At 33.8% G+C, this 12,783-nt stretch overlaps 1 protein-coding gene across 1 annotated transcript; it reads left to right on the top strand.

The window, feature by feature from the left end:
• The first annotated feature begins 8,649 nt into the window (after positions 1-8,649).
• LOC107770381 (GDSL lipase) lies at positions 8,650-12,366 on the top strand. Its single transcript, XM_075252555.1, has 5 exons — positions 8,650-9,079; positions 9,619-9,740; positions 10,625-10,831; positions 10,952-11,216; positions 11,950-12,366. The coding sequence occupies exons 1-5, from the start codon at positions 8,830-8,832 to the stop codon at positions 12,189-12,191; spliced, it is 1,086 nt and encodes a 361-aa protein (XP_075108656.1). The 5' UTR covers positions 8,650-8,829; the 3' UTR covers positions 12,192-12,366.
• Positions 12,367-12,783: the final 417 nt, after the last annotated feature.

Raw genomic sequence — 12,783 nt, 5'->3', positions numbered from 1 at the left:
TCCAAATGGATGTCAAGAGTGCATTTCTACATGAATATTTAAAGGAAGAAGTCCTTGTCAAACAACCATTTGGTTTTCAATGTCATGAGCACCTTGAACATGTATTCAAGCTCTACAAGGAACTATATGGTTAAAAGCAGGCCCCTCGTGCATGGAATGAAAGATTGTACAGGTTCCTTCTGGAAAATGGCTTTACAAGAGGGAAAATTGACAACACTCTCTTTTTGAAGAAAAGAGGAAGGAATTTGTTGATTGTGCAAGTTTATGTTTACGACATCATATTTTTGGTATAACAAATGATTCCTTATGTGAGGAGTTTTCCAAGCTTATGGGAAGTGAGTTTGAGATGAGCATGATGGGGGAACTGGACTTCTTCCTAGGTCTGCAGGTTAAGCAAACCTCTAAGGGAACGATGATAAGTCAACAGAAATATATTAAAGAGCTTCTAAAGAGGTTTGTGATGGAAAGCTCAAAGACCATTGATACCCATATTGCAACTTCCATTCGTCTGGACATGGACGAACCTGGTTCCCCTGTGAATGAAACCATGTATCGAGGTATCATTGGTTCACTCTTGTATCTCATAGCCAACAGACCTGACATTGTGTTCGGTATGGGATTATGTGCTAGATTCTAATCAAGTCCAAAGGAATCTCATCTGAAAGCTGCTAAGGGAATTCTGAGGTATCTAAAAGGAAAATAAGACATGGTCCTGTACTATCCCTCAGGAGACAATTTTGACTTAATTGGGTATACCGATGCTAATTATGCTGGTTATTTAGTGGATAGAAATAGCACATTTGGGATGGTACACTTTCTGGGATCATGCTTGATTTTATGGGGTACAAAAAATTAAAACTCTATGGCTCTTTCTACTATATAAGCTAAATATGTGGTAGATGTTTCCTATTGTGCTCAACTACTGTGGATCAAACAATAACTGAATTTTGGTATGTTTTCTGATTGTGTGCAATTATTGTGCGACAACACAAGTGCTCTCAACATGGTAAAGAACCCGGTTCAGCATAAGAGGACAAACCATATTGATGTGCGACATCTTTTCTCAAGAATAATGTTGAAAACGGTCTCATCTGCATGAAGTTTTGCAAAATAGAGGACCAGAGAGCAGATATCTTCACCAAAGCATTTTGAACTGGGCACTAGGTCCCTCAGTGATTAGCTATGAAGGAATGAAAAGGTAAACTGCTAAAAAGCATTTTCTGGTAATTTCTAACTCAATTCTATACCTTTACGGGTAAGCATGCATGTCAACAACAGAGCAAATAAGCAGCTAATGATACTGCATTTTGGAAGAAGGATGAGGCTCATATTTATAAAATTGAATCAGGGAACCTGGTTCCCTTAACTCAGGTTAGTAGTTCCTTTTACACTCATACGCATTTTTAATGGCTATAAAAGTGCCACATCATTAAGATGTGTCCGCCTTTTCTCTCATCCTTTTTAAGCCCAAGCGTCACACCTGTTACAAACCGACCCGTCTACCCAGTCCGTTGCACCCATTTATAACCGGACCCTCATACTCTCTAAATAACCCCAAAAGACGTCTTTCTCATAATTGTCTACATCAAAGCCATCAAACTCTTTTCCTCTCTCAGAAAACCCTCTCTCTCTCTCTCGTGTATTTACTCTCAAAAATCATCATGTCTTCCCAGAATCCAGAGTCTCCAAGTGCTACCATTGTCACTCCCACTACATCTTCGTCTCATGAAGCACTACAGCACGAGCCTGAGCCTCAACCTTTACCCAGTGAAAACCCTAAATCAGACCAACAACCACCCATAGTCTCCTCTCCAACCCCATCGAGTTCTGGTTCTCATCGTATTCGAAAAAATCAAACTCCCAAAAGGTTTGTCGCTACAACCTCTCCCTCTGCCTCGCTGAAAAAAATGGCAGAAGACAAAATAATGGACGGAGAAGAGGGGCTAGAGGTTTTGAGTCAGCAAGTTGAGGAGGTCTCTATAGCCCAAGAGTATGTTGCTGGTAGTGGTGAAGTATCAGAAGTGCCTATCTCTCCTCTTGCTCTGACGTTTGGTCTAAATGTTGCTTTGTCGTCAGGTAATTCCTCTCTTGCATCTACTGATTCTACACTATTGGGTGTAAGTGATAGAGAAGCTATAGAGAATATGTTACTTATTGCTACCGAAGAAGGGTTTGTTGGGGAGTATGTGTGTGGTGATGTGACCGTTGGGTCTTAGGGGAAAGGAGAAGGAAATGGAGTTGGAAGTGGGGAACTGGTGCCTCATGGTAACTTGGTGCAAATTAATACTACAAGGGAGCCAACAGAGGGACCTTTTCCCTCTGCCCAAAAAGATCACTCTGCTCTTACTTGGGATGAAACCCCATGCTCTACAAAATAGCCCCTGGACGATATTGACCCTGTTCATTCTCCTCACTTTGATACAGTCCCATTAGATTTTGTAATTCCTGAGATGAGACCTTTGTCTGAAGAAGAGAATGATGACAGTGAGGATGACTATGATGATGTGACTGTGGCAAGTTTTATTGCTACTAGAAGTGGTAGGTCAGTCCCGAAAGAGCTCATTCTTAAAGGACCCACTACTAGGCAGCAGAAGAAAGAAGCTCTTGAGAGTGCTTTGAAGAGAAACAATGAGAAAAATAAGAAGGTTGGTGAAAGGGGTAAAGTTAGTGAACGAGGAGGACGTGCCTCCAACAAACATTGTGAATGTTGAAGATGAAGAGGTGAATGAGGAACCTGCTTCCTTGGTTCGTAAATCCTCCAAGAAATTTATGCTTGCAAAGCCCAAGAGAGAATCGTCTGTGAAAGGAGTGGAGATTGATAAAGAGAAGAGTGTTGAAGAAAAGAAGTCTGGTGAGGAAGTAAGTCTGAAAAGAAGGAGAAAAGTGTGAAGAAGTCTCAGAAGCAGAAGGCAAGTGACAGAGAGGAACCTGGTTCCTCCAAGAAAGCCAAAGTAGAAAAGCGTAAAGTTGAGAGAAGAGAAAACCTGAATAAGCAAAGGGTGCTATGGGGCAGAGTGTTTGATGCTGACATTCTTGAAATATTAGGCATGAGACAGTTGTTTGCAATCTGCAAGTTTCAAAAGTGGACTCATCTGTTTTCCATTCAGAGTCCCAAGGTTTATGAAGAGGAGGTTTGCAGTTTCTACGCAGATCTATTTACTGTGGAAGATGACAATATCTGCCTGAAGATTAATGGAGTGGATTTTATGATGGATGAAGCTGTTATGGGTAGTATCTTGGGTGTGCCAACCGAGGGGCTCTCATCTGTTGAAGGGGCCTATTCCCTGACTTTAGAAAGATCATTCTAAAAGCTCATGCTATTCAGAGAGGGGAACGGGATCCTTCTTCAAGAGTATCAGCTTATGTTTGAGATGGTGAACAAGGTCCTGCTCCTAAGCGCAAAGAGGCATTACATTACTTCAAAAGCATACTTGTTCCTCATGGAAGCACTGGATGCATACACTACCATCAACATGCCTGGTATCATGATTGAACATATGAAAAAGGTGGCAGACTTCAAGGAAGGGAACCATGGTTTGCCTTATGGGTTCTTGCTCACTAGAGTGTTTGAATACTTCAAAGTCCCTTTGGGAAGATTAGCAGTGGGAACGCAAAAGCAGATCTTCTTAATGACAACCTTAGAGGAATGCGAGTATATAGACAAGAAGGGGGGTGTTGGCAGCAATTCTACTATTTCTCAGTTAATTGATACTCAGACTACTGCTAACGAGGAAATAAGGAGGATGGAGACTAGGAATGCCATTCTTGAGCGACAGCTCAGTCAAGCCAAAGAGGAACCTGGTTCTACCAGTGAAAAGGGTGTAGAGGTTGCTCGCTTGACTGCTGAAAATGCAGACCTGAGGAAACAGGTTAAGGACCTGAAAGAGCAGCTGATAAACGAGCAACGGTCTGCAAATGCTCGAGTGGACATTCTTCTCAAATTAATTAATGAGCATCTCAATCTTTTGCTATGCATGTTATACTCTTGTGCTCTGTGTTTTAGCTATGTTATGTACACACAAGTGTCATGAGTTAACTTTGCTGGACTTCTTTTTGTGTTTACTTGCATATATTCTTTTTATGATGCCAAAAGGGCGAAGAAAATTGAAGGGGGACAGAAAGGGAAACAAGTTCTCAAGGGGGATAAAACTAATCGGTATGGTGAATTGTATGGAGATTTGGTTCTAAGAGGGAACTTTAATTCTAAGTTTGTCATCATCAAAAAAGGAAAAATTGATAAGTTATGTACATTTATATTTTGATGATTTAACAAACTTCATATGAGAACCAGATAGGGAACCTGTTACACAACCTCAAAGTGCTCAGAACAACAAGTCACATGTCTGGTACAAGTTTCAATATTATCATTCAAAGAAATGGCAGAGGGGACATATGGCTATCAGTTCCTCCGGTCATAGTACAAGTCAACTCCTTACAACTTTCAAATTCGATGCACTGTTGCACTGCACATGCAACAGTGCAGCAGTCACTTTATGGAGCATAATATGTACCGGATACTTGCTTACATCATCCCAATGACCTCACTTATATATTACCAACATGAGACAAGGAAAAACACACTTGCAAACCCTAAATCATTTAAGTTTCTCTCAAGTGTGTTACCGCCTTCATTGACTCCAAGGGTTGAAGAACAAGGTAGCAACAGAACAAAGGACCAGATCCCAGCACTGAGTTTATCGTGTGTCCTTAGTATTGTTGTATCTTTGTTAATGTTATTCACTTGTAATTCCTACTCAGCATAGTTAGAAGCATCTTGTAGGATTTTTCTGTAAACCATAAACCATGTGTTTGTGTTTTGGCTAGAGTTAGTCAAAGTGGTAAGCTTTGTAATAGAGTTATTACAAAAAGACTTGCAATAAAGTTATTACAAACTAGGTGAGGGATTAAGATTTTAATTTCTAGGTTACAAAATGTTGTAATCTAAAGTTTTGCTCGGTTAGTGAAGTTGAAACCGTACAAGTGTAGGTTAAGGTTTTTAATTCCGTGAGCTGAGAGTTTTTCACGTAAAATACTGCTATATCATTTACCTATTGTTCTGTGTGTGTTCTGTAGGAACTAATAGAGAACACGTTCTCTATATATTTTGGTGAACTCTTAGTTTTCATCAATGATCGAAGGAGTTCTTTGAGCTAGCAGAAGAATATAACCAAAAGCAAAAGATTCTAACGAACGAAGTACGATTACTATAAAAAGGTAGCTAATGCTAGTTTCCAAAGGTACTAATAGTTTGTCATTTGAATTTTTCTAACAAAAAAGAAATTATAATTATTTTACTGAAGGCACACAAATTAAAGTTGGCTAAAGGTGTATCTAGATTCAACGACAGTTAGACAAGTTTTTTTTTTCTTAAACACCCAAGAACGCTGGGTGTTCATGTATTAGCTCCCAACCGGGTACAACAGTGTGGCATCTGCCAACACTCAAAAGTAGGCTAAGGTACCTATATGAACAGTATAATACTTTAGCTTACAAAAAAATTAGCCTTGTCATACCTTAGCCTAATGCTTCTTTAACTAACCAAACTTTATTTCGCATTTAGCCGGCTAAGCCTATCAACCTGGGTCTCAAATGTAACATGGTTTGTTCAATCCTTTCCAGCTTTTCTTTTGCTTAGTGGCTTTCCAAGCCCACTATTGTCTAACCCCAACTTGCCTGCTACTTTTATTTGGCCAAAGCCCATTATCATTCATGACAACATCCCTTTAAAGCTGGCACCGATTTTTATTTTATAACTCCAACCGAGACTTGCTCCTATTAAACACCGAAAGTATATTTAAAATGTACCTATAAATTTAATAGACTGTCTATGTATTTGGCCATTATTAAATTTCTATAGAAGTTTTAATGCAGAAGTACGGAATAGAAAAGAGTATGGGAATACCAGACTTGTTATACTGCTTCCAATGACTAATCAAGATATTGATCAGATAGGATCTTGCTTCAGTAAAGTAATTTGGACTTTTTGCCTAAAAGGAAAGATCAGTAAATATTTTTCCGAACATAAAGCTAAGATTTGTTTGAGAATATATGTCATATATTAACACTTCCACTTTAGGCAAAATGGCCTGGCCCTAACTTCCACAAATTTTTCAAACCGATAATTAAACTTTTTACTAACTTTCATTTTAACACTTCTACTAGATCAAAATACAAGTTTTATACATCTTTTACCATCTTGTGTTCTTCAAGTGCGGTAATGAACACATTCATGTCAGATAAAGTAGTGGTGTTAAAATTAAAAAGTTATAAGTTTATATATCGGGAGATGACAAATAAGTGCAAATTTAATGGTCGTGGGCCATTTCGACTTTAACTTTATACAATTTTAAAAATATTTCAATTCACTGCACCTTTTTTTTTAAAACTTTCTACTCGATAGATGGGACTAATGATGTTGATAAGAAGTTTTAATCTTAAGTTAGGCCCTTTTTCGACTAATGGGATCTTCTCAGTATATGCTTTTATATTTTTTATCCCTGCTAATTTTCTTTTTTAATAAACCACTGGGAGGTGAATATTTTATTAATAAAAAAACAAAGAGAAAAATAAAAGATAAAGCCAGATTTAACTAGAACCTTAACAAAAATATTACTCCTATTTGAGGAAAGAGTAATTTCTTCCTTTATGTTTTTTTAGAACCCTGTCTAAATAAGGCGTACAGTACAAAGTTCATAATACGGAACTTATTGTACCCTCAATTTTGTATATACTTGGAGCCCGTTTAGCCAACTGCCAAAATATATTTATTTTGAAAAATACTTTTTTTCAGAAGTACTTTTGAAAAAAAAATTATTTATGTTTGGCTAATTCATTTATGAAGTATTTTTTACAATATTTATTAAACAAATTGTGTTTGGTCAATCTTTTTAAAAAGTACTTTTGAGTGTCAAATTACCAAAAAGGATAGTACCAAGGTCTTATAATTTTTTTAAATAGAAAAATAAACTTAAATATTTATCGTAAGAGACTTTTATTATTATTTTATTTTATTTAATTAAAATATAAAATATAAAGTAAACAAACATATTACAGATTTAAATCAATTTTACATATATAGTTATACCAAAGCATATGATATTATCTAGTATAATTACTTATTGTTATATGATGATTTGAATAATTAAAATACAGCATTCAATATAAATTAGAAGTCTATTCACAAATTACTATATATTGATATAATCCATCATGAAATAATAAGTAAAGTCACTCACACATGATAATATTTCTCAACAATTTCATCTCTACTTCTATCACACAACGCCTCCATATTAGTAGAAGACTTGCCTCACATTTCTAAAGGAATATCAGAAGGCTCATCTCCTTCATCAATCTTTGCAGTAATATCTTTATTAGCATAATAGTTGAATTCTTTATCGGTAGAAGAATGTCGTCGGATAAAATTTTGTATAGCCATGGTAGTTGTAACTAGATAATTCTGAGTGTCAAACTTGAAAGATGGCATTGAGCATAAAATAGAAATAATTTTAAATATATAAAATAAATTATAAAATAAATAGTTAAGTATGTTTAAACTAATTGGAAAAGAGTAACTAATTATGTTTAAGCTAATTCAAAATGAGTAACTAATTATTAACAACACATAATGTAAAATTTAATTTTTTTTAAAATTTAAATTTAAATTTAAAAAGAAACTAATTATTACATAACCTTACTAACTTTGTCCTAAATTGCCAATTGGCCTATTGTGAAGCTGTCACTTGACTTAATGTGGATACATTTTCTTCTTCTTTTAATAATATATAGATAGATTATGCAATCAATTGTAAATTTATTACCTATTTGTAGGTCATTTTCATAAATTAGATTTAATAATTGTTTTAAAGATTCGGGAACTAATAACATATAATAGAAGAAATTATAAATGATTATTTGTAGGAAGAGAATTGATAATCCAAAGAAGGATGTAGATAATTTGCTTTAGTGTGAAAAAAGAAGAAGATAATTTGGAAAGTTATAAGACATTACACAAAGAAAAAATCAAAAATAAGAAAAGTCAATAAAAAATTTGGAAAGTTACAATATGATTCATATATATAATATCTTTAATTTTAATAGAATGGTAAAAACTAGAAACAAAAATGAAAAGAAAAAACTTAAACTAGTAAGGGATAATTTGAAAAATATAAATTTATGGTGAAGATAGTTTTGTCATGAATAAATTAATTTTCTACTTTTGCTTATGCTTCTTGGAAGAAGCTAAAATTTTCTGTTTCTTCCCAAAAGCAGAAAAACTGCTTCTGCTCTGGCCAAAAGTACTTCTCTGTATTGACCAAACAATTCAATATTTTTTAAAATACTTTTTTTGGGGGAAAAAAATACTTTTGGCCTCTCAAAAGCTTGGACAAACACATCAAAGATGCTAAGTAATTAAATACTTGAATAAAAAGTAAGTAAACAAAGTCTTAGTATTTTGTTTTTTTGCTAGTCGTTGCAATTTTTAAATTGACTAAAGGACAAACTGTTACTAAGCACATGGTAATCAAATAATCAATTGGTGTGCTGGTAATACTTACATCGTGCTCGTCTTCTATTGGAGTTTATTCTATCTCTTTGTTTTAATCCTTTTTTTTCTTTCCATTGGAAGGGGAAGTCCAAGATGCTCCATTTTTAAATTCCCCAAGTCAAGTCAACTATTTTCTAAAGACGACTTAATTATTTCCTGCCAGAAAAAGCTCTTTTTAGAGAACACTCAATCACTCTTAATTATTTCAAGAAACTGAAGCTAATTTCTTCTTTTCAAGTAGAAAATTAGTGCTAAAATTTATAGTTTTTGCTGATCTTGCTATGGCTTTGAGTTCCAACTTCTTTCATGGCTTCCTCATTGCTGCCTGTTTTATACCATTTGGTTACTGTTTTGGCAGCTATGAAAGATCAGCCCTCTTTGTATTTGGTGATTCCCTATTTGATCCTGGGAATAACAATTATATAAATACCACTACTCAATTCCAAGCTAATTGGTGGCCTTATGGTGAATCATTCTTCAAACCTCCTACTGGCAGATTTTGTGATGGTCGTATCATTCCTGATTTCATTGGTAACATTAACTTTCACCCCTTTTATATAGATTGGAGCTATCAATTTTGTCTGTATCTTGCCCTTTCCCCCCCCCCCCCCCAACCAAAAAAAAAAATGCATCCCATGTTTATATAGAGTTCGGAAAAGGGTCACACTCCAAAAAGTATGATTTAAACAGTCTATCCTAATACAAGCATTAATGACTGTTTTCACGGCTTGTTTCCGTAACCTTTAGTCACATGCACGGAGATAACTTTACCGTCTCCTTCCTATTTCGAGAAAAGAAAAAAGGAAAGAAAAAGGATAAGCGTCAGTTTCCCCTTTTTCCTCATGTCTCTAAACACATTAAAATAGATTTGATTTGAGGAACGCGTAGTACTAGATACCGGTTTAATTAAAAAAATTTCGTCGAAAATTTATACTGCGTATATTTATAGAAAATCTTTCTATGTATATATGATTCAATTCTTATCATTTATAAATAAGAATATTTCTATTTTGGAATAGCAAGTTAATTCAATTTTGGAATACTAAGTTAATTCGTTGTATTGTTTTTAGCCGAATATGCAGAGTTGCCACTCATTCCATCGTATTTTGAGATTGGCAAAGATGGATCTATCCATGGAGTGAATTTCGCATCAGGTGGAGCTGGCTGTTTAAAAGAAACTTTTCGTGGCTTTGTAAGTGATATTTATTATTCCCATTTGATTGATCAGAAATATATAATTTTAGTCGCTCCTAAATAAAATATAATATTTTATACAAACTTTAGATAACGAAAGTAATTAGTTTCGGACGAGTAGTATTTTTTTATTTTACCCAATTGATAACAGTAGAAATGGACTAGGGCCATCTGATGGGTTAGGTCATTGGGCCTGTTATGAGCAAGGTAACTTCTGAAGCCCAACAAGAATATCTCTCAAAGTTCTAAATCGTTGTTCTCTCTACTTAATTCTAAGGCCTACAACAGTTAATTAAGATGGAACAACTTGGTAACCCTTTTTAATTTTATTAAAATGTACATAAATAAATTTAATTTTTCTTGTGTGTCTGTTAGCACTTTAATATTTCTCTTCAATCACTTCATTTTTTTGTTTATACGTGCAATTTAAGCACCCCAATAAAAGCAATCAATACTAAGGTCTAAGGATTTCTTGAGTCAAATGTCCAAAGTCACTCTTCATTATCTTAAAGAAATTAGTATTTGCGACCATATTTTATGTAGAAATTCTACCTAAAATATACATTTGGTAATCTAATGAAAGTTTACTTAGTAACCAAGCTGAGGTGTCAAAATTTCTGAAATTATTGTCCCAATACTGCCTAAAATTTGTGCCTGAAAAACTTTGTACTTAACACTTTCGCATCATTAAGATAAATAAAAATAAATAAAAGCCTTTTCTTACATCAAGGAATTTGCATTCTATTTACTATAATATTTATATCCTACGTGAATGCAAAATATTTTATGCACTGGGCTGCCCTTTAGATTACTTGTGTATTCCGCATTTACCTAGGAAGAGGTATCACTAATCTAACATTTTTCTTTTGGTTCGAATTACAGGTTATAGACCTTAAAACACAATTGAAATACTTCAAAAAAGTGGCTAAAGATTTGAAGAAGTTTGGAGCAAAAAAGTCCAAACAACTCCTCTCCAATGCTGTATACATATTTAGCGCTGGAAATAATGATTACTTTGAATTTCCTGTGACATATTCCAAGGAAGAATATGTAAAGATGGTAGTGGGAAATTTGACATCTGTTTTGAAGGTAATTAGATTATATATTATTTTTGATTTAATCATATAAATTTTACAAAATCTAGCAAAAAGTAGCTAAATATACTTTTGCATAAAATTTCTTTTAATTTTTAACCATTTAATGCAACAGGGAATATACAAGAAAGGAGGGAGAAAATTTGCCATTCTTAGTTTGGCTCCTTTGGGTTGTACACCAGGTTCTAGGGCTCTTAATTTCCAACAAGGAAATAAAAGTGGCAACTGCCTAGAAGAACTGACAAACCTTGCAAAATTACACAATTCAGCTTTGCCTAAAATGCTAAAGCAACTAGAGGATAAATTACCTGGATTTAAGTATTCCTTGTTTGATTTCTTCAAAGTTGCTATTGAAATAATTGACAACCCTTCAAAATATGGTAAGTTCCTATGTAACTGGTATTTAAATTCATCAACATTTCAGTCTTATACCTTGCTATAAAAACAATTTTTTTTTTAAAAAGCATTGCATATGTCGGTCAAAGTAGATCGAGAGTCCAAAATTTACTCCACTAGTAAAATACATTTTATATGCTTGCGATTAGGGGGGGGAAAACTAGACATGTATGTGAAGGCATTGTACACATAAAATAATTATTAACAATATTAACTCTTTAATAGGTTAAACTTTTAGATAAGATGATTCATATAATTTAATATTACTCCATCCGTTTTAATTTAAATGACACATTTCGCTTATCGAGAATCAAACTGTATGAAGTTTGACCAACATTTTGAAATATTTCTTTTTATCATATTGACATGAAAAAAATTACAACTTATAGTGCTTTTCGTATATTTCCTAATTCTAAAATATTGAGTTGAACTAATCCAATTTAATTTCAAATTTTAGTCAAATTGACTCTCGATAAACGAAGTATGTTATCTAAATTGAAACAGGGAGAGTTTATCTTGTACATGATATATATAATGACGTAAGTGCTAGACTGCTAGTAGAAAAATAAAATTTTCACCGACAATGTAGACACACTAATACAAAGTTACAAACTACACATGTATGATTCCTCTAACAATCAATACTTGTTAGACAATTGCAATATATTTCTTTATGTTCTAAGATTTTGTAACATGTATATAATTGTATTTGTGTAGGTTTTAAAACATCTAAAAGTGCTTGTTGTGGGACGGGTCCATTCAGAGGAATTTATAGTTGTGGAGGCAAGAGACAAGTAAAAGAGTACAAGTTGTGCAAAAAAGTGAAGGATTATATGTTTTTTGACTCTGGTCATCTTACAGAAGTGGCATACAAACAAGTTGCTGAATTACTATGGAATGGAACTGTCGATGTTGTTGAGCCTTACAATTTAAAGTCATTTTTCGATCTTTCAACATAGCTTATAATAATTGGTGGCATTATTAAATAAACAACTTTTGTTGATAAGGTTTTACATTAAACGACTTCAAATCTCATGATTCCTTCATACTTGAGAAAACTTGTCAATTTGATGTGTTTGGAATTGGAGATTAATTGTTTGGATGCTAATTATTAATAAATTCCCTTTGATTGGATGAGTTTATCTCTGTTTTTTTTCTTCATTTGATTCCATTTTTCCCTTGTCTGTCATTTTGTTAGTTTTTATGATGGATAATGACGATTTGTTAAGATATTTTTTATCACAAATCATTTCAGATTTTTTTTTTCTTTATGTATATCAATTTATCTATGTCAGTGCTCGTCATATCTCTATTAAAGCACAACAGCTCCAAAGTCATTTTGTATTATTTGTACGTCATGTCCCTTTACAATTTTGAATTTAAGAAAATGATCTTTTTAGATCTCTTATGTGTAAAAGACAGATCTTTTATGTGTAAAAGTAGATTCTCATATGTAAAAAAAAGATGTAGGATCATAAAACTAAAAACAAATTTGTAAAGAGTTAAAAAATCAATTGACAAAGTTTTTGTTGCAACGTATATATGTAGCAT

Source organism: Nicotiana tabacum, chromosome 4, assembly GCF_000715075.1.
Source record: "Nicotiana tabacum cultivar K326 chromosome 4, ASM71507v2, whole genome shotgun sequence".
NCBI lineage: Eukaryota > Viridiplantae > Streptophyta > Magnoliopsida > Solanales > Solanaceae > Nicotiana > Nicotiana tabacum.
Note: the sequence above shows the minus strand (reverse complement) of the source record. Positions and strands in the feature narration are given on the sequence as shown.

Bases quoted from the DNA above. Each gene is read 5' to 3' on its own strand.
- LOC107770381 (XM_075252555.1), top strand. From the start codon at position 8,830: ATGGCTTTGAGTTCCAACTTCTTTCATGGCTTCCTCATTGCTGCCTGT. The intron at 9,080-9,618 runs GTAACATTAACT...TATTGTTTTTAG, and splicing joins TATCATTCCTGATTTCATTG to CCGAATATGCAGAGTTGCCA. The intron at 11,217-11,949 runs GTAAGTTCCTAT...GTATTTGTGTAG, and splicing joins TGACAACCCTTCAAAATATG to GTTTTAAAACATCTAAAAGT.